At 40.8% G+C, this 22,418-nt stretch overlaps 1 protein-coding gene across 4 annotated transcripts in view; it reads left to right on the top strand.

The window, feature by feature from the left end:
- The window catches only part of mtor (mechanistic target of rapamycin kinase), an 86,509-nt gene that overhangs the window by 6,881 nt on the left and 57,210 nt on the right, over positions 1-22,418 (top strand). For 2 of the 4 annotated variants that reach the window (XM_037104323.1, XM_037104321.1), the window contains exons 12-28: positions 130-339; positions 518-723; positions 1,261-1,383; positions 1,796-1,879; positions 2,079-2,240; positions 2,640-2,732; positions 3,215-3,349; positions 4,702-4,831; positions 10,074-10,324; positions 10,424-10,510; positions 12,119-12,286; positions 17,200-17,312; positions 17,667-17,829; positions 18,294-18,386; positions 19,763-19,909; positions 20,446-20,588; positions 20,944-21,106. In XM_037104323.1, coding sequence (XP_036960218.1) covers positions 130-339; positions 518-723; positions 1,261-1,383; positions 1,796-1,879; positions 2,079-2,240; positions 2,640-2,732; positions 3,215-3,349; positions 4,702-4,831; positions 10,074-10,324; positions 10,424-10,510; positions 12,119-12,286; positions 17,200-17,312; positions 17,667-17,829; positions 18,294-18,386; positions 19,763-19,909; positions 20,446-20,588; positions 20,944-21,106 — 2,471 coding nt within the window. The remainder of the gene's footprint in view (positions 1-129; positions 340-517; positions 724-1,260; positions 1,384-1,795; positions 1,880-2,078; positions 2,241-2,639; positions 2,733-3,214; positions 3,350-4,701; positions 4,832-10,073; positions 10,325-10,423; positions 10,511-12,118; positions 12,287-17,199; positions 17,313-17,666; positions 17,830-18,293; positions 18,387-19,762; positions 19,910-20,445; positions 20,589-20,943; positions 21,107-22,418) is intronic. The other 2 variants (XM_037104324.1, XM_037104325.1) reach the window with 1 other exon arrangement.

The following is a 22,418-nucleotide window of genomic DNA, read 5'->3' as shown; positions in this document are numbered from 1 at the left end:
AGCTCTGTGCACCAACTTTATAATCCCAGACCATTTGAATAAGCAAAATGGTCCTGTCTGGGTGAAAAGTAAAGAGTCCTCAAACTGATGGTGAGTCAATGTGAACTGACTCTTTGGTTCTTTCACCAGGTCACTCCCTCACCCAGTTTGTGCGCCACTGTGCTGATCACTTCCTGAACAGTGAACACAAGGAAATCCGGATGGAAGCGGCGCGGACCTGCTCACGCCTCTTGACGCCCTCCATCCACCTGATCAGTGGCCACGTTGTCAGCCAGACCGCCGTGCAGGTCGTTGCAGATGTGCTCAGCAAGCTGCTAGTTGTTGGAATCACTGACCCAGGTAAAAGGGTGGAAGTACCATGTGGATGTGATGACAATTTCAGTTTTGTTTAAGCTGATGATATATAAAGGTCGTTGAAAGAGAGAGGAATCTGCACTTGATAAAAAGAAATACTGTACTCCTATATGACTCAGCATTCAATATTTGTGATTTTTTTCTTGTCCCCGTTCTCCTGCAGATCCAGACATCAGATACTGTGTGCTGGCATCTCTAGACGAGCGATTCGACGCCCACCTCGCCCAGGCTGAGAACTTGCAGGCGCTGTTTGTTGCACTGAATGACGAGGTGTTTGAGATCAGAGAGCTGGCCATCTGCACAATTGGACGTCTGAGCAGCATGAACCCTGCCTTTGTCATGCCCTTTCTACGCAAGATGCTCATCCAGGTAGGACAGACACAAAAGATGGAACGCAATGCGTTGTTGAAAGATTTGTTGCGTTGGATGCCCTGAATGGATTTTTTCTCTTTTAATTATTCCACTGAAAACATTGAAATACCCAATTATTGCCACTTTTTGGCATTTTTCTCCTTTTCCTCTTAAGCTATAAGATTTTTCTCATCCAAATAGATGAAATATGCCTCAATCACTTACTGCATGGAGGCTGTTAATTATATAGGGAATAGAGCATTTGTTTTGTTGATATTGCATTTAAAAAAAACAAAGCAATTTAGGTTTTTACAATCACACACATCTTTAAAACATATTTCTTCAGCTTGTAAAGATCACATTTTGTCTGCTGTTTCAATGTGTTACCATTAGAGGGCAGCAAAGGCCACATTATTATGCACAGCTTCTCAAGACTTAGTGAAGGTTTTCAGATTTCATAACACTATTATGTGCACTTTGAATCAACCTTTTTAAGATTTATTCCAGATCTAGATTGGCTGTGCTGTACTCATCTTTGTTTTTGTGTTCTTTCAGATCTTAACTGAGCTGGAGCACAGTGGTGTCGGCCGGAACAAAGAGCAGAGTGCCCGTATGCTCGGTCACCTGGTGTCCAACGCCCCCCGCCTCATACGGCCATATATGGAGCCCATCCTCAAGGTATGACGCTGCTGGTTCTCCGTTGTGAAGGGTTATGAGTATGTAAAGACAAAGTTGGATAAAAGCTTTTGTTCCGTTAGATGAAGCTCCACATAATCTGATAAAAGAAGTAGTGATGCTATTTGAGTTGGCATCAGTTGGGGCTGAAGACTACAATTTTTAAAATTATGGGTCTAGCTACGTTGAGCTACTAGCATAACACTCTTGAATATTATGGGTGTTATAGGCAGCAGATTTTAATGAGGTCCTGTCCATGTGTAAAATAGAATTTTTACCTTTTTTTCAAGTCTATTACCATCTTAATTGCTGAAGCTCATAAAGAAATGTTTTTCTGATTATGAAATTTAAAGTGATCACTTGGGCACAATGTGTTAAGTGACACCTTAACACAAGTTACCTTTTCCTTTTGCAGGCCCTGATCCTCAAGCTGAAAGACCCAGACCCCAACCCTGGAGTAGTCATTAGTGTCCTTGCAACCATCGGCGAATTGGCTCAGGTAAGGCTGGCTTCATGTGGCCAGTGTCATATCATATTGATTTTTTTACCTAGTAAGTCTGAGCAGAATCTTCTCTGCTTTGCATATGATTTCATTTTTGGCATCACTCACATTTTCAGTCAAGCAGCCTGAGCATGTCCTTTTCTGAGAGAAAGTAGAGCCCCATCCATGGATGTGTGCCTTGCTCCACCCTGTCCAGGCGGTTCGATGGTCTGGGCAGAGGAGTCAAGAAAGCCCAGTTACAGAGTTCATACAGAGCGCAGGAGAAGTTCAGGTAGACCAAGTGTTCAGGGTTTACTCAGTGCTGGAGGAGACAGAAGCCCAGCTGCTCAGGAACCAGCCCAGCAAGGCACAAGAAAATGTAGGAAATACAATAAACGTTACATAAGTTTAGAAAATAAAATATATATAAAGCTTTAAGGCCCTATGTGTAGATTTGCAAAATCCTGATTTGGTAACTCATATTGGTTTAATCAAAAGAGAAACTGTTCTAAATGTTGCCCTAACGAATCTGACCCAGGGACACAGACTTGAATGGACAGAAAACAAGTTTTGACAAACAAAAGCTTGCCATCAGAATTATTTGACACATTGTTGATAATGTCAAAATTCTACACTCAAGTGATATGGATCTCTTTTTGTAATGTCAAAAGTAATTAGTCATGCCCTTTAATGATTTCTGAAGTCTTAGGGCTGACACAGGAGGACAAATGAAAACTGAGGTAATGTCATAATCTGTCCCATGTTCTGGCACCATCAGGTGAGTGGTCTCGAGATGAGGAAGTGGATGGACGAACTTTTTCCAATCATCATGGACATGCTGCAGGACTCCTCCTCATTGGCCAAACGACAGGTACAGTTCGTCCTGAAAAAGAGCATCTGGTTCACATTTCTTGTATGACTTTCTCTTCAGCACTTCTCCGAGTTCTAAATAATATTTATTTCATGGGTACAATAAATACATCATGTCTATTCTAGTAAACATAACTGGTTTTGATTTCTGGAAACAGTTAAAGTCACTCAGAAGGCATTTTGAGAGCACTGTGCCTCTAGTATTTCCTGTTTAAACAAAATTGTGTGCCAGGAGCTGACACAAGATGGGATCATTCAAAAGTATTTACCAATGGCCTTTTTATTTATGGGCCTGACAATTAGTTTGAATTGATGGTAGGTACAGGCAAACATGATTATAACCAGCTGTTTGTTTAAGAGGTATAGTTTATTTAAAGGTTAGTTGGGTAATAATGCAAAAAACAATGTACCCCAAACATTACTCATCATGCTCTCTTATGAGTGGCATCGTTCAAAGAGATTCCGCCTCTGACTTTCCTCTAGGTGGCGCTGTGGACTCTGGGCCAGCAGGTGGCCAGCACAGGTTATGTGGTGGAGCCCTACCGCAAGTATCCCTCGCTTCTGGAGGTGCTGCTCAACTTCCTCAAGACAGAGCAAAACCAGGGCATCAGGAGAGAGGTATGCACCTGAGCCTCCATCTTGGCTCCCAGCTCTTCATTTTCCCAACAGGTCTCCTAGCGGCAATGTGAACCCAACTCTGTCGTGTAGTTACTCATTATGAGGCCAGAAACTCTACCTGTCACCATATACTAAACAAATAAAGGTCTGTTTGGATTTATTGACTTTGACTGGAGAATTATAGTCACATGAATACATATAGTATGAGGCTGTCCACATTTTCCAGAGTTATATGGAACTTTTTCCCAAGTCCTGAGCTGTGATGTAAGTGATAATTGTCAAGGTTTCTTCCCTCGCCTGCCACATTACATGAGTCTCAGAGAGAGAGCATTGTCTCTGTGTATGGTGGGTGCAGTGTTTCCCACAGGTTAAGAATTTACTGGTGGTGGTGGTGGGTGGTGCAGAGAGTAATGGGTGGGTTCAGAAATATACGACTCAGGTTTATGAAGACCTACTATAAATAACTATATGAACTATTAAAGTTATTATTTAAAACAATTTTCCATTTTCAAGGGAAAAACACAAACTTTAACCCTACTTTTTGATGAAAATTTTAAATGAATACTTCATAAAGTACATTTACATTTTTCACAAAATGTTCCATAGATTCAAACTATTTAACTCTGCTTCTGAGTTGTTCTCTTTCTCTCATCATGTGACTTTTCATACACTTGGCATTCCCTGTTGGAATATTAAATTTTCCTTGCCTTGAAAAAAAAAATACTAAAACCATTTCTAATGCCTGTCTTTTGTATGTATGCTTCAGGAGCAGGTCCATTTATTGAGATTCTGAGGCACACATAGCTACTGTGGCCTGTTTAAACACAGTACTCAACTATAACTGACATTGTTACATGTTAGATTGACTTTTTGGCCAATGTCATCATGTTACGTTACAAATATTACATGCCATTTATCCAAACACCTTTCTAAGTGGGCGATACTGTTGATGTAGTAGGTTGTAATTAGCTTGGCGGTAAGCAATATTGGCAAACAAACACAAGTAGTTTGTTTTGTGAATGATTTAATGAACTTAAATGTGGCGAGCAAGTGAAGCCTCATTGGAAACGTCCACTCAAAGGAAAGTTTGCAGTGCACACAGAAGTAGAGTTCATCTAAAAGCTAGACTATGAAAATGTAGCCAAATAGCTAAGTTTCTTGCATTTAAAAGGAAAGTAGTACTGGTCAGCTTGCAAGTGCGTTAAAACATTTACTAGCAATTCCAATGGGAGCTCAATCGTACCAAAGTCAAGTCTAAATGAAGATTTCTGTACTGATTCCTGTTCCAGTGCAAGGCAAACTTCATTCATTGGCGGGTTGTTAACTGTGTGTGTGTGGTGTGTTTCCTAAAGGCCATCCGTGTTCTGGGTCTCCTCGGTGCTCTGGACCCCTACAAGCACAAGGTGAACATCGGCATGATTGACCAGTCACGAGACGCCTCCGCCGTCAGTCTCTCAGAGTCCAAGTCCAGTCAGGACTCAGGTAGGCCTGTGATCACTATTACCCGTCACAGTTTTCCTCTATTCCTCTCCCAAAAACCTGTTGAGGATTTTGGACACATTAAGAACAGATTTAGAGTGTCTCTACATCAATATAAATATCAGATCATACCAGGAAGTTTGGCAAGAGGCAGCCTAGGCAGTCCACCCTTCTTAGAGATGGACTGTGAGGTAACATGGTGGAACAAACAAGTCTGGTTCTAAAGGTCACAAAACTTATGAAGTGGCAGTTTGCATTTTAGAGAAGCATGTAAAAGTCATTTAGTAAAGGCATCAGAGATATAGAACAAGGCATTTGCAGTTGGTAATAGCTTGCTACTTAAGTTCTTCTGCAACATTTAGATTTATCAAATGTCAGCAAGAGATTGAATTGCATCCATTTTTGTCACATTCATGAATGATTTAGTGACACAGAACATCTGATGTGAATAGGAATGAGAGTCACAGATTATAAATTAAACAAAGCAGCTGTTCAGAGCAATATTAGATGTTTCATAGCTCACTGAATTGAACAATATTTAATTATGCACAATATCCATTTGTGCAGGTGTGATCTTGATACATGGTTGCACATTTAAACATGAATGCACTTACAGACTTTTCTCTGTTAGTGGAGGAGAGGTGTGGGTAAAACACACATTTTTTTCTTTGGCTAGAATATGAAACGCTCTGAACTGATTTCATCTTTAATTATTTCAATTGCTGAATCTGGCTCACATACAACAGTGATATTCTGTCTGGTCCAAAGCACTTATGAGTATCCTTTTCAGCTTGGCAGTTTTACATTTCATAAATCTACAGCTAATTAGAAAAGGACTGCAGTGAAGTGATATGTCTACAGGCTCAAGACAAAACACAATTTTTAGAGGCCTTGCCCCTGCATTTGAAAAGTCAACAGTAACTATGGCTTTGGTTTTCAGTTTGTTGAGCCTTTGTTTTTCAGGATCTAATTTCTTGCTTCTGTCTGTTCCACACGCAAAATTACCACCTCCAGGACGAAGGGCAGTTCATTTCACAGGGAAATATAACTACTGCAGCTGGAGGGGATCTTGTAGAAGAGGGATATTTAATTTAACTTGACCCACTTTAGAGAGACATGTCTATCCACATCAGCTGAATCATTCATCCTTCTGTCGAACACTGATGTCTAATATTGCACATAATGTTTTATCATCACTTTCTACCTCTGTAACCTTTGTCATACAATATTAGTCACAAACTATGAGAATCAGTCAGACGATGTATGTGCCAGAAAGGAACCGTAGAGGGATTTTGTTACCTGGCAGGTGGAATCTCAGGTTGTTTTGGCTCTTAATCAAGGATATAAGACTGGCCCGAATGCTTTGAAGATTCAAAGCTTCTTCTGTTGCTGTGATGATCAATGTTCAGTATTTGTGTGTTCAGTTATTAATATATATATATATATATATATATATATATATATATATATATATATATATATATATATATATATATATATATATATATATATGTATATATGTATATGTATATATGTATATGTATATATGTATATATATATATGTATATATATATATATATATATATATATATATGTTTTTACTCAGCTTTTGGAAGAGGAAACATTTTACGTCATCTGAACTAGACAAAGAGGCAAAAGACTGACAATGGTCTAACAAATTCTCTGAATATTCTTAGGTAATCTCACAAAAGCCACCGTAAGAAAGACATAACATATGATTCTGCCCTTTTTAGAGACTTGCTAGTTGAGTGGTAAAACCTGTTTAGTTAATCGTAACAATAGCACTTATGGAAGGGCCACAGTGCCACCAAAACATTAAGTGTGTAGTGTGTGCGCCCCATGAACAGAGGCTGAGGCCTTTAGCTGCCTGTGATCCCCTTGGTGCTCACTCTGTTTCCTGTCATCTGTCTGAGCTGTACAGTCCAAAAACCCTTTGAAACGCCCCCGTCTGAAAATAAACGAATAAATAAAATAAAGTATCCTCTGCAGACTGCAATTAACTACAGAAATTCTCATGGTAAATTCAGGAGATTTTGACATTTCTTATGATGGATGCTCACAGTTAAAGGCTGCCATCCTCTGGAGAGCTTGAAAAGTCATAACAATCAGAATAAAAAAATCCTCATCTGTCGTTCGTCATGTGCATTGTGTATTAAGAATGCAGGTCTCCACTTGTCTGATCCAGTCATGTGTCTCAGAATGTGACCCTGGACAATATGGGAATAGTTTTACCAGTTTGTTCTCCGGCTAAATGGACTGTGACCAGAATTGGATGCCGTAGATCTGCTGGCAGGCTTGTCAGGGTCAGCGTCTGGAGCACTAGAAATATCTTACAGCGTGTTTTTTCTCATGTGGGAGGTCGTTGGCTCGGCCCAGCTCCTCTCACCTGACTTTAAACGAGACCGATCACGTCCGTACAGAACGTGAGTCATAAAACTGATGAAATGGTGCGTGTGCCGTCTTAGTATGTTGCTGTTTTTACATCTGTCTTTTCCCTCACAGCCGAGGCCTGAATAACTGCAGTGCTGCTGCCTCGCTCAGCTACACTGATGCCTGTTTGTAAGCTGTAAAGGTACACATGTGTAGCCATCTATCACCGTCATTAATCTAGACTTGGTGAAGGCTGGGATAATAAAAGATCCAAAAGCAAAGCTACCCTCCTTAGCCTGCAAGGGCTTTGCCAATCTGTTATGTCTACAGCCCAGAGTCTTGAGGGAGACAACTGGAGCAGCTGAAACTGTACCCCTGCTGAAGGCCAGTGAAATGCTGAATACCAGACGTCTGTATTCTCAGATGCCTTGTAAAACTCAATAGCTCTGCATAGATGAATGGACAGACTGACCCCATTTGCATTGCCCATCAGAAAAAGCACCAATAAAACTACTTATTATAGAAAGAAATATGTATTGGAGGTGCTTAAAAGACCACCACTGTTGCTTGCTTAAGAATTGCACAGTCTAATTCTGGGCAAACCAGCTGAAACCATCGCATGGCTCCTCACATTCTCCCACAGTCTGGGGTGATTTTGAAAAGGCTATTACAGATGGCAATAATCAAATTTTAGTTCAAAAGTGAGAATTACTGGCTGTCCAGACCAAAACTGTCACTTTTTAAAAGAAAAAGCTTGGTGTGAACGAGTTTCTTCGGGTTCTCATGCGCAGATGAAATGCAATCCAAGATGGCTGGTTTGAGTTTTAGGTCCATGATGAGGGATTTTTACAATTTGTCATCCTATCCAAAAGTTGACCCAGCTTCAGCTCCTTTAGTTGGATGGGAACCTCTGAGTCAGGATCTGTTCCAGTGCAGCTGTCTCATAGGTGCTAATCTCAGCCCTACATATTATGCAAATTCCGTGTAGGACAGAACAACCATGTTTGATCGTGTACTCCTCAGTTACCTCATGTGTAATGGTCATGCATATCTTCTACCTCATAATTAAGTTTGTGCTTAGACATGACCAAAAATTATATAAGCATTGTAAACCAACACCATCATAACCCGAAAGGGAAACGGTTCTGTTGGAAAGCAAGCATTATTTTTTTCCATAGTTGTTCTTGGGGTTTAAACAAGACTAAACACACAGTGGAAAAGTCGTTAACTGTTCAAACTGTTCAATCAAGCTTCATCGAATTAAAAAAGAGCAGAAATCCTAGTACAATTTGTTTTTCCACTGCTATAATTGTAAGAGCCGGAACTGACAAGCAGCCAGCAGCAACACGCCAACAATATCAGCTCTCTGCTCCCATCAGCTCATTATTGCTGTCAAAGTTTATAGCCAGCACCAGACACATTTTCAGCCACATGTAGTGTGAAGGGGGAGCTGATTTGGATTGTGGGTGTGTGTGTCGGGGATGCAATAAATCACAGTTGATACACTCAGACTTACACACTGGAGAATTATTGCCTGACTAATGACGACATAGCCCTTCTGTCCTATATAGTCACAAGCGTTAGGCTGATGAAGTTATAGTTGGAATTGGATTTATGGTTGTACAACAGCTCCAATTCTCATGGTGGTATGATCATATTTGGAAATGCGCACGTAGTTTAAATGGATGGCTTTGATTCTTCAGAAATGAGCAGGAAGTGTTCTTTACTGCTTTAAAGAAAAGGGAAATGTTTTATCTACCTCCAAAAATCCAACCACACTTTCTTTTAAAAACAGGATTAACTACAAAGTAACAATAAAGTTGTTAGTGTTTTCTGAGGTTGGTTTCTATGTGTAATATATGATAAAAGTAGAAAGACTTCCTTTTTTTCTGTTATCATCAGTTGAGATACACAGTAGACTTCCATCAAGCAAAATGCAAATATTCTATCCATAACTCAAACTGTCTGTAGTTTTTAAAATCTTTAATCTGTTTTTTCTCAAATGTATAAGGTCATAATCTGTGCTTCAGCGAGAGGTTTCAGTCACGTTAATAGTAACCAGACACTTTCCAGACTCTTGTCAGACAATCACACACTACATAGCAAAATTCTCCATATGCACAGGATTTCATATAGTGCATATGGAGAATTTTGCTATGTAGTGCTAAGTGGCGAACGTCATCACTATATTTTTGGAATACCTCATTTCTTTTGAGCGACACTCATCAAAAGTGTTCAGCACCCCCCCATAAATCAGGCTTTAAAGGTTAATGGAGCACTTGAGCAGTCCTTGTCAATTTGTGTTACCACCAAAAAGCTTCCCTCAGATGATCAACAGAAGGGGAAATACATTGTTGGTCTTGCAGTGCCATTATGTTTAAATGTCAAAAGCATCACACAAATGTAACTGGAGCTTGATGGCTTATGGAATACTGAGAGCATCAAAAGTTATGTCAGTTGTGTCCTTAAAACTTGAACAGGCATTGTTCAGGTGTTATCATATATTTTGTTATGAAATGTAGATTTTTAAAAATGCTGAAGTGGGACACAGCTTATGCATATTGGGATCTGTTTAGGTTGTCTCCTACTCCTGTTCGACAGTGTTGGGGATAGGCTCTCTGGATAGACAAGATGTTTCTGGCATTTCAAGATTAACAAAAAGCTCCTTGATTCACAGTTTTGTGTGCTACTCGTTGAAGCCTTTGACCCTTGGCAAAGCAATTCAAGAAAAATGAGATCGCAACTGCTGTTTCATTCCACGTTATACAACCATTTCTTCCTCAAAAGTGAGAGATGTTTCAAGTTTTGTAAGTTTAAAATCTAACGCAGTCCCTCTGTTGTCTCCTTCTCACAGCCGACTACAGCACGAGTGAGATGCTGGTGAACATGGGCAACCTGCCCCTGGATGAGTTCTACCCTGCCGTGGCAATCGTCACTTTGATGCGCATCCTGAGAGACCCTTCACTCTCCAACCACCACACAATGGTGGTCCAGGCTGTCACCTTCATCTTTAAGTCCCTGGGCCTCAAGTGTGTCCAGTTCCTGCCCCAGGTCATGCCCACTTTCCTCAATGTCATCCGGGTCTGCGATGCCAGTATCCGAGAGGTACGTAACAGTACAGATGATGAGAAAAGAGGCCATCAGTTATTCTCAAAGCAAATCTCTTACTCTCTCTTTTCTTCCTCTGCTCTTTTTGTTCTACAGTTCCTTTTCCAGCAAATGGGAATGGTAGTGTGCTTTGTGAAGATCCACATCCGCCCCTACATGGACGACATCTTCACCCTCATCAGAGTGAGTAACTGTGTCAACACCCTCCCACCTAACCCCAGTCCCTAAACACCGATCATCCAGCCTCTCTGAGTTTCCTGTGAGTCAGGCAAACGGCTGCAAACTCTTAATTGCACTCAGTTGTGCTCGCCACCTTCCTCATTAGGAGTAATGCGTTCAGGGCCCCTGGATGAAGTCTTTCCCCATGTCACACAGCAGTAAGCATCATGTGTGGTGTGGTGTGGGACTTTAACGAACAAGATTAAAGGGGCTGCAGTATGGAGAGAAAGGAAAAAGGCTTGGTTTTTTTTTTTTTTGGATGATAGACTTTTTACTTCTTGATTTTTAAAAATGACACTTTCTAACATCAGCACAGCTCTGATGTACATTTCCCCTCACGTCATATTAATTCTTAAGAGAAAACTGGTGAGGACTCACCCTTATCACATGAGGTGGACGCCTGTTAAAGCCATAGCCATTGCACTTGCACAAACACACTTGTCTAGCACATAATCAAATAACAATGCGCAAAATATCATATGACTCTCCTTGTATGGGAATCTTGGTAACACTGTTACCGACACTTTTGCAATGGCGGCAGCTTCTGGAGAAAAGTAATTGAGAGAGCTGGACCACTGCACCTCAAGTCCCTGTGAGTTAATAAATGGCGGGTGAAACAAAGAATCTATTCATTTTAGCTCCAGCTCAGCTCCTGCATCCAGATGAGGGGGCTGGAATAGCCATTCAGGATGTACATTCACTCGCTCTCTAGTCAGCTGCCACAGGCAGGGAAAGCAGGAAGTTGGGGGCTGCCTGAGACCTCTGGTCCCTGACAAAACACCTCGGCCAGATCTCACAGCTGAAGCCCATTGACTGATTGACGTATTGCGTGACTTCAAGTCCTCTACCGTAACTCCAATAGCTATTATCTCTAATGTACACCGTGACTGTGCCTCGATTTTCCAAAACAGTGTCATAAGCCACACTGGGACGTGATGTCCGTCCCAGTTGACAGGAAATTGTCTCCATTCCTCGCCATCTAGTATCGTGACGCTCCCTCTCTGCCTCTGGCGCGTGAAAGTTTTGTATTTCCAGAAGAGACATTTGTCCAGGCGTCTCTCTCATACACTCAGCTCATCGATGGAAACACTTTCTGACCCAATTCCTCGCACCCACACAAAATGTCTGTACTATATGAAAGCAAGGTTGCATGAGGTAGTGCATTGGACAAAGTGATTTGGATGTACTTTCTGAACACTGTAAAACATTTATATTCAGAAATTGGATGCACTGATTTAGGTCACTATTATTGAGGACAAATGTACCACTGACTGCGACAGTGACATCTGTCTGTTAGCTTAGGTATTGTTAGTTTTTTTTACGTTGTAGAAAATTTGGCCTCTACATAGTCTGACCTGCTAATATTATTGAACTGTTGTTTAGAAAGATGATAAACCAGTTATTCATAACATAATATTAGAGCCCTGGAATTCTATAGTGTACATTAACCTGAGGACTATTGTAGAAACGTGTTTTTCTTGTATGCTATACCAATCAAAGACAGTATTTGATGTAACACTTAATACGTTGTTATTCTGATTCATGCCAACATATTGTCTTTTATAACTGCAGGAGTACTGGACACCAAACAACCCCATGCAGAACACCATTATCCTTCTGATTGAGCAGATTGTGGTGGCTCTGGGTGGAGAATTCAAGCTCTACCTGCCTCAGCTCATCCCACACATGTTGCGTGTCTTCATGCATGACAACAGCACCGGCCGCAGTGTAACTATGAAGGTGAGTGGAACGTGGTGCAGTGCAGATGACAAAATCACCAATCCTGTAACCTGTCCAAAGTAGTATTTCATACATTATCCTGAACTCAGAAGTACAATTTGTAAGTAAAATGTGACCCAAACAACAGATTTCAAAGAAAACCTGCTGATGATAACCTGCTCCTAAATTGAACCATGGGGCAATTGAAACCAAGTTTTATTACTTGATCAGGTTTCCCCTATAAAAGTTGTCAGGCCCTGTGGCAAGGATCTTTAGATCAGGGCCACTGCAGCAACCAAGTGTCTTTTTGGACCGGGGCCCTTTGTGGACTTAAATAACAGATGTCACTGGTGAGCTTTCCAACCATTACATCTGTATTTCCACCTTAGCTGCTCCACTGTAACTGTAGTTTAGGTACTACCATGATACTTGGATGCCAGACCATTTGCTAGTGTCTTTAATCCACTAAAACACATTTTGAAACATAACTGGCAGAAAAGATAAATGATCCACAGCCCTTTTGTTTTGAAAAAGTTGAAACAATTGCAATATCTAGGTAACTATTTTGCGAGTAAAGTTAGGAGTCTCCAGCCTGTTTGAGAATAACAAAAGGAAGGAGAGGTGGAGTGCTCTGCTGTGTTTTCATTAACGTCTCCAGACGCGGAGAGCAGCCTCTCTGCTGCTCTGATAGCTCTGGGGCAAGCCATTGCTGTTGAAGCCACTGAACAGGTGCAGATACAGACTGAGAACAGAGTTATTTTCTACATCTTGGTTGATTTGTTTTTACTAAGTATCTGAATGGCGCCATACAAAATTCGCAATACACTTCACGTTTTTCCCGCAAAGGTAGAGTGATTGAATTATAACATACTTGGAACCATATCCCTTTTTTTTAATGAATTACAGGGTAACTCTGGTATGTGGGTGCTGCACTCCCTCACAGTTTAGTTCCGCCCATCTCATTTTGTCATCAGCAGGTTATTTACCAACATTTGGAAAAATTGATTTTTCCAATGATTAGGGCTGGTGGGCCACCGGGCTTGTATTACACTGGCAGAAACTCTATAGATCATACAACTGTTTCAAAGCTGTTATTGTTTTCTAATTCTCTAAAAGATTAATTTAGCTGTAAAACATATGTACATATGAACTGAGCCTTAAAAGTTGACCCATGGAGGTTTAACATGTCAGAGTTACAGAGAGATAGATAAGAGATAACATTTTAAGTTGTGTTAAAATTGAGTTTTTTCAGTGGGAAAACAAAACAGAATTCCTCAGGGAGGAAAAGGGAGTATGAGCATAACAACTGGATTGAGATAAATGAGAACCAATAAAGATTTCATAAATTGAGAGGTAACAGAAATGAATCCAGTAAAGCTTGAATTGAAATTGCGGTTACAGAGCTGGAACAGCTTAAAAAGATGCTTCCAGAACCCTCAGCAGAGACTTGACAAATAAAAAATACTGCTTGGAAACAGGTTAATGCTGCCAGGTTAATGCTGAAAAGTAGCTGAAATTAGAAAGAAACTGAGTCATTTGAAAATACTTGCAATAAAAACAGACAGACTTACTGCTGTGGCCCAGTGCACAGGCAGCATCATCATCATCATCATCATCAGACCTCAGCGTGTGTAATTTTTAATGATGCACTCCCTGCATATTGCATCATGTCCCAAGTCCTCCAGCAATGCAACAGTTTCCATTTTGTTCAGTCACAGACAATTCTCTTTACATAATTTAACAGGTAGCTTCAGTTCAAACCTTATTTTTAACTGCCACTTTCAAATTGACATGGATGGCAATTATTCAGTCCTGCCTAAATGTATTTAATAATGCTCTAAAAAACCCAAAGTAGTGTAAGCATCTGAATTATGAATAAGGACAGAGTGTCAGGGTGTTGTCAAGCTTATTTCTCTGCTGTTTGCAAATGTGGTGTTTTATATTTACAGTTCCTCCTCTTTTCGGTGGATCATATTTTTAGCACACAGCTTTCCCTTCAGGCCATGAAGTCTTTATATTTCACACTTGAGAAATCCCAAATATTAGTAGTAGTAATAGTGAATGGATCACCAATTGTACTATGTTTACATCAACATATCAGATGGCAACAGCTTTTTGAGGGTGACTTGAGATTTAAAGGTATCTTGTATATTTTTTTAATACTACTAGAACTATGTAGCCTTGCATCTGTAAAGTCAAGGAGGCTAGTGGCCTTCCTCATCGACATAAGTAGTGATGTATGTTAACAATACATGTTATCAACTAGATACAAAATCAGTTTTTCTAATGTTTTATGAGGATAAAACTGGTTTCAGTACAGATATTGGGCTCCAGAATACAGACAGCGTGTTTTAGTGAGAAACACTGAATTTAAACTCGACAGGGTACTTTTGAATTGCAATGTAGCAAATTAAAATTTGAACATTTCAGGCCACCCTAATGCTGCAGTCAGACCAAAAATCGTTTCCGATTCATTTCTATGTGGAATTGCTTTGTGTGCCCCTGAATCTTTTTGAACTGATTGAACCTCTCCAGTGTTCAGTGAGTTAAAATGATGTAGTGGGGTGCTGTTTGGCTGCAGTGAGTGCAGGACAGTGACAGATGTGAGTGACGCTAAAGTATATCACAAACTGCTGTATAAGGAACAGATTTGTGGACTGCTGCTGTTAGCACGCTGGCCATGCTAGCTTCAGCTGTTTCTGTTCACATTCCCCCCCCGCATCCTGCCACAGCACCCAAATACATTTTGTAGGATTTCTGTCTGCCTTTCTGTACCATACAACATCTCCAAGCAGGACAGACCCTGTTGAAGGGGAAAATAAATAGGAAAGAAAATAAATGATTATACTTGTTGGGATTTGTTTAGTCTCTACTAAAACAGGGATAACTAAATGTGACATATGTGCTATATTTCTTCACATAAAAATGTTAGGCAGCTGTAATAAATCAGAATTAAAGTTTAGTGCCCATCATTAATAATGGCTGTGAGAATATATGTAACATTTTTGGTTTAGGTCAGAGTTTACCACTCAGCTCTCTTAGTCATTTTACTAATGGATGGAGAAAAAGTGACACAGATTGAAAAGATCATGTGTCAGATTTAAGTTGTTATTTGAGTAGATGTCTTAATTCTGCTGGCATTGCCAAGGCGAATGTGTGTTTAAAATGTACTCCCATCACTCCACACTCTTTCAGAGAGCACAGGAGCTCAGCCCACAGTTGACTTATTGGGGGTTCTGTTTTCTGTTTGCGGTTTCTGCCGATATCCATCAGGACCATTCGGGTCTAAGCCATTCACTTGTAATACAGCAGTTCAAAGACAGCATAGATGTGTAGCTGACACAATCTCCCGTTTCAGCAGCGGCTGCCAGTAGTTGTCGAGTTTTCCCTCAAACCCTAAATCATGGTTTGGGCAAAGAGCACAAAGACAGAATCATAAGACTCGGTCATCTAGTGCTCTCCACTGTGGTGCTGTTTTGTTTCAGCGTCTGCAGTGTTAGATAACCCAGCAGCCCACAGTCTGGATAGTCTATAACTCAAGCCTGGGTCTGGAGTCTAATCTTTAGCACAGGATAGAGGTCACGAAACGGGGGAACTGGGAATCGAGTTACCCTCCAGTCCAAAGGAGAAGAAAAGAAAAACATACTTCCATCATTTCAAGGAGCTGTTCTCTCCTGCTCCCCCCACCCCCAACAGGGACACACGCCACTTCGACTTCCTGCTGTCTCGCCGGCGCAATTTAGACATGGGGGTGGAGGTGAGGAGAAAGAGCGGAAGTGGTCATGGTGCGTGTTGGAGGGCTGGGGTGGGTTTGTTACTTACGTCATCCTTTAGGACCCCCATCTGTACACGCAAACTGGTCACACATGCACTGCACAACATGACGTGATGGTTAGAGCTTAGAACTACAGAAACCTCCCTCAAAACACAGCTGCACAGCTAACGTTAACACTTTGTAATTAAGCTTCACTTTTTTTTTTTAACTGTGATATCTACTGTTGGCCTGTGAATCAACTATTAGCACCTGGCTATGGTGATGCCACTCGGTTTTGCTTCCAGTTTTGCCCAGTGGCCACTCGCAGTATTGGAGCAAAAAATTCCCCTTCGGCCCTGAAAGCATTTCCCCATAGAGCAACATTATGCTGTCTGTAAAGCTGTTGACAAGACAACTTGACGTGCAAACAGAGTCAATTATGACTCTTCTGTCAACATTTTATTTGTGACATTTGTTTTTTTAGACACACACAAACATACATACGTGCAACAAGAAACAAAATCATAGCACGAGCCAAATTGCAAAACTTAGTTTTTCTTATTTTAAAACCATCATTAAACAGCTTTGGGCAGATAGCACAATGATTCCCTCACAACTGTTCTTTGGTTTGGGACAGCCCCAAGTTGTGCAGTGCAAAGGGGTCTTGATGTTAAACTGAATGTATGCAAGCACATGTTGTTTCCTAGCTCTCATAATGTGAATTGTTTTAATATGACCATACAAGTGTATTTATAATCTTGTAAGGTTTTTTTTCATACTTTTTTTTTTTTTTTTTTTTTAACCAAAAGACCTGATCTGCAGGAGAAATCAAACCAGGGACATAAGTGTGAAATTGTGCACCAATTGTGTGCTGCTGTGTTGCTTTTAGTACTACCATATTGGTAGCTCAATTGCACATTGTATGATATTTTATGGTCTGTGTGCAGTGAAGTGACATACAAATAAGATAATCACTAATTCACTCACTCTTAGGGATGCAGAATTTTCCTTGAAGGCTAGTGTATGTGTGCCAAGTGCTGAAATAAAACACTGCTCAGCCTTTTTTTCTTTTAAGTGTTCCTGAAAAAGACCGTTTAGCCATAACGGGCTCATTAAAATGAACTGCTCATGTCGAGTATTGTGGTATGTGCCACCGAACACTTTGTGCTCTCCTTTACAGCTGCTGAATGCCATCCAGCTGTTTGGTGCCAACCTAGATGACTACCTGCACTTGCTTCTGCCTCCCATTGTCAAGCTTTTTGATGCCCCTGACGTACCCCTGCAGGCCCGCAAGTCAGTACAACACATGGCTGTCACATGTGGTCATAGTTTGGGATTAAGTGAGAAGTTAAAATGCATCCCCACTGGATTCCACAGTGGATTTTATTGATTCAATTTTCTTGTTATCTTGTTAATACTTGCCATGTGATAATAGAAAGAAAAGCAGAATTCCATTGGTAGAACGCTTTACAATACAACATTGTTATGACCACTTTCTTTGATATAGAATAATCTATCTGGCGAATACTTCAGCCTTTTTCACATGTCATCTATTTTAAAGTCCTTTGGAGCCAGCCATGTCTCTCTGTCCTCCCAATGCTTAAGTGAGCTTCTTGTGTTGATCTGTTTTCCCTCTGTGTGGCTCAGGGTTGCTTTGGAGACACTGGACCGGCTGACAGAGTCCCTTGACTTCACCGACTACGCTTCCCGCATTATCCACCCGATTGTTCGGACCCTTGACAGCACGCCTGAGCTGCGCTCCACCTCTATGGACACCCTGTCCTCGCTGGTGTTCCAGTTGGGCAAGAAGGTAGCTAATACTGTCCCCAGGGCCCCCTTTAAATGTAGTTATTATCCAGAAGACTACTTCCAGCCTCCCTACTGCTGGCTTCACATGAACAGCATTTTCGGTAACCCCCTCAGTCTTTATTACTTCCTGCCAGACTGCTGATGTCATTGACCATTTGGCGGCGGGGGGTGATGTTTATAAGATTGGATGAGGTCACATTTACTCCTCCCTCTCCTTCCAAGCATTTCCCTCCTGTATCCCTAAACCCTGCTATCGTTTTCTGGCTGAACCTCAGAGCCACGTGCAGCCAAGTCTGGCAGCAAACGTACACGGGGAGCTTTTGATCTCAGACCCGTGGTGGTTAAGATGCAAGTGCAGGACACTAAATTACTGGGTTTATGGCGAAGGGGAAAGAGGTAGCAAGACTAAACCACATAAAACTCTCCTACACCCTTTTATTTACTCTCCTTCTCTGTTATTTTCAGTACCAGATCTTCATCCCCATGGTGAACAAAGTGATGCTGAAGCACAGAATCAACCACCAGCGTTATGACGTACTTATATGTCGCATTGTAAAGGTAAGCCCCCCCCCAATACATCCGGGTTATCTCAAACGTATATTAATGGACCAGTGAGTAGGATTTAGGAGGACCTATTGGAAATGGAATGTAATATAAGTACTGTAGCAATGAGTCCGAAAACCTGCAAATCAGTTAGCATTTTTGCACATATGGGTTCCTTATCTCAAAGTCAATGGGTTTTTTTGAATAGGTTTTCAGTTTGATGCCTCAAATAATGTCTTTTGTTACCATAGACTTGAATTAGTCACACATTTTGTTCTACAACATAAAATATATCATTAAATGTCCTACAATTGTATTATAAAATTATGGTTGCTAACATGTGGCTGAATGAGACTACAGAAGTTGTCCAGGACATTAAATGCCATCATCCCGAACAAGCGCACTCACTTTCTCACTAGTCCATCTTTACAGGCCGACTTTAGTTGCAATATGTTGTAACTCTAACTTTACAAATTGTAGGTTGATCAATTCATAGGAAACCTGTATAGTGATTGTGTATTAAGACACTTAGTGGTGGTGACTTTTAAGTAATCTGTCCGCCTGTTTAGAGCAGAACATTAGCTTTTTACTTCTGGGAATTTGATTTAATTTACTCACAAAAATAACAAAAGAGTTTTTCATCTGTGATCATTATCTTGCGCAACAAAATGTATAAGTATCACAAACTTAGCTGAGCGAGTTTTTGGAAATAATCGAAAATACAATCCAAAAATCTCATAGGCCTTATGACGAGGCAACTAGAGCAATGCTAACTTTCCAGCCTACAAAAATACATCATCACTACAGCACTCTTTGTGTTTTCATTAGTGTATAATCATATTAAACAAAAATTCATCATGTCGTTACCTTAGAATGTGCTTTTAATATCTACACACAGAATGGATCCTTTTCAACAGAGGCACTGTTGCACTGTCATGTTTCTACAGTCTCCTGGACAAATGGACAAACCCACCACTTTATTTAGTTGATTTGTTGGTTATTTGTTTGCTCCACTCTGCCACCTCAAGGCTAGATGGCACTAAATCCTAAAAACAGTCCATACTATGCACATTTCCACATGTCGTCCCCTGAATTAATGAGCGTATGTTCATTGTTCCTTGCTTCTTGCCCAGTGAGACCCAAAACATTATAATTCCTCATGACACAGACTAACTGCACATGGTCAAACAAAAAATTACATAATCGTATATAAACAAGACTTGGTAATCACAGTGCACCATGAGCAAGTCATTACTATGCTTTGTTTATTAACACTTAGCCATCAGGAAGGAAATGCGCTTCTCTGAAGCCTGATTCAACAGCTTGTCTGTGTGTGGGCTCTGCGTGTGTGTGTGTGGCCTGTGTGTCTTGTGTGTGTGTGGCCATAACAGGGCTATACTCTGGCAGAGGAGGAAGAGGACTCTCTAATCTTCCAACATCGCCAGCTTCGTAGTAACCAAGGTGATGCCCTGGTCAGTGGGCCGGTGGAGGCGGGGCCTATGAAGAAGCTTCATGTCAGCACTACTGCACTTCAGAAGGTCAGATGGGATAGCTAAATTACATTTTTTAAAACAGTTTTATGATTTATGATAATAGTGTAAAAGGTGACACACACAAGTTAGGTGTTTCAGTGTTATAATTGTTGATTGCAGGTTACAGTAAACAGTCCTCTGTGCAAACCCACAGTTTACATGTGTGGTGACATACGGACCAACAGATGTTGAATTAAAGGAAAGACCTGAAAAAATAAGCGGAGACACACAATGAATGCGGATGCTTCCATGGTGGAGGCAGGGATCACTTAATGGTTTAATAAGTGTGACGGTTATGTAAATAACTCATTACACATGTTCTCCGACACCACCATAAGAACACCAAATGAGCCAATCCATTGGGAGAATGCTGTTCCATTCTTTGAAACAATCGATGACCAGAAGTGAAAATTGCGTCTGTGTATCTCAGCCAGATCGTCCCACACACACATTACCAGTGAAACTCAGGGACCGCAGAAAATGTGCTGCTCCCACGTAGTTCCCAGTGTCATCAGTGATGGACGATATCTGTCTTTTCACAGGCTTGGGGTGCTGCCAGGAAGGTGTCCAAAGATGACTGGCTGGAGTGGCTGCGGCGCTTGAGTGTTGTCCTACTCAAGGAGTCGTCCTCCCCGGCCCTGCGGTCGTGCTGGTCACTGGCCCAGACCTACATCCCTCTCGCCAGGTTAACCACTTCTGTCATGTCTACCTCTCTAGCTCACTCTTTTTTGTATCTCAAATTTTGATCAACTACTACAACTAAAATAATGAACAATTCTTTATATGAACGAAGAATTTAAAGGGGCAATTTTAAAGCATTTAATTTGGAAAAAAATAAAAATTAACTAAAATTATCAACAGAATCAAAACTTAGCATGCATGGTGATATCCTGCCCATATTCTTGCAGCAGATCAGTTAGCCGCTATCACAAATTCAGTTAAATCCCACTTCAACAAAACATCCAGATTTGAATGCTTTGTCACACTCCTTGATTTAAGGTGTAAATTTAAAGTGTAAATTCCGTTTTTGTGCTCCTCAGGGATCTGTTCAACGCAGCCTTCCTGTCTTGTTGGTCTGAGCTGAGTGAGGACCAGCAGGATGAACTCATCCGCAGCATTGAGTTAGCACTCACCTCCCAGGACATTGCTGAGGTCACACAGACTCTGCTCAACCTGGCAGAGTTCATGGAGCACAGTGACAAGGTTTGCATTGAACTGTAGCAGCTAAAGCACAGAATTAATATGATACAGTTTGGACCGAAGGATTGCATTTGTCATACTTTATTTGGGTACTGGCAGGTCTGTATCTTGAATTGCATGTTCTATGTCTAATGTTTTGTGTGAGTGCATTTTATTGATATGATGAATAAGTCTTTTCCTGGCCCTAAGATCATAATGTAAAACAGTCCATCATAATTCTAGAAGGGTTAGCTGTTATTTATTACAACCGATGACTATTATTCCTCCTCTGTTTTTGAGCTTTTTACTCATACTGTCCAACTCTTTGTGGAACAAAAAGTACATGCCTGTTGGATGTGCATGACATTAAATCCGCAGCATGCTGCTGAAATACCATTTGAAAATAGCCCGTACTTACATGCATCTCCAGCTGGCAAAGCAGCAGCACTCAGACCTCATCTGCTTCAATGTTGTCTTTGTGGAAACAACGATGACGATTCACTTGGCTCACTCTGTCTTCCTATGGTATCAATGTATCTTAAGACTAAGTTGCTCAAGCATCAGCCAGAAAAGTCAAATGGTGGACTGGACAAAAAACAGTGTTTCGGACTACATAGAGGTACTCAGAACATTTATCAACTCTAAAACAAGAGAAACCTTCCAGTTCCCCCAGTTGCACTCAGTACAGATGGGATACCTGCATCATACTGTGCCAATATTTATTATTTAAACAGATGTTTTGTTGTAAGTTTGAGGTTGCAAAATGCAGAAAATTATACCCCTCAGCAGATAATCATATGTACAGTAAAACACTATAATCATGATAAAAACAAGAGCAGGAACCTAAGAGATAACACCTAGAACAACAGCAGGTCTTTGTAACACAGATGTTGCAAGATTACTCAAAGGTTGAAGCCTTTCGAGATGGCACTTTCTCTCTAGTCTACTGCTTAAATGCACATCTTGAGCTAATTAGTGCCGACAGTGTTACGTTGAGGGCAGAGAGCATCATGGTTGGGTCATACTATAGCATTTCTTCACGGTTCGCCCCTGCTGTGAGGCTGTAGTAGGAGCACATATAAAATGTCCTTTGCTGAGCCAGTGGAAAGAAGTGCATAAGATGTTTTCTGCAGGCTACTAGACTTTGCGCATTAAGTCAATTTCAAAGTTGCATTAATACAAATCATTAAAATGCTATATCGAAACACCTTATCCCAGTCATTTAAAGTAATTGAGTTGTGGTTTACTTTACTTTAAATACACTAAGTGAGTTGTATGTGTCCTCACAAGATGGCCACAGACCCATTACTGTAAAGACACATATTTCCATCAGTGT

This window comes from Acanthopagrus latus, chromosome 7 (assembly GCF_904848185.1).
Source record: "Acanthopagrus latus isolate v.2019 chromosome 7, fAcaLat1.1, whole genome shotgun sequence".
In the NCBI taxonomy this organism is placed as follows: Eukaryota; Metazoa; Chordata; class Actinopteri; order Spariformes; family Sparidae; genus Acanthopagrus; species Acanthopagrus latus.
The sequence above is the reverse complement of the archived record's forward strand: the minus strand, read 5'-3'. Positions and strand labels throughout refer to the sequence as shown.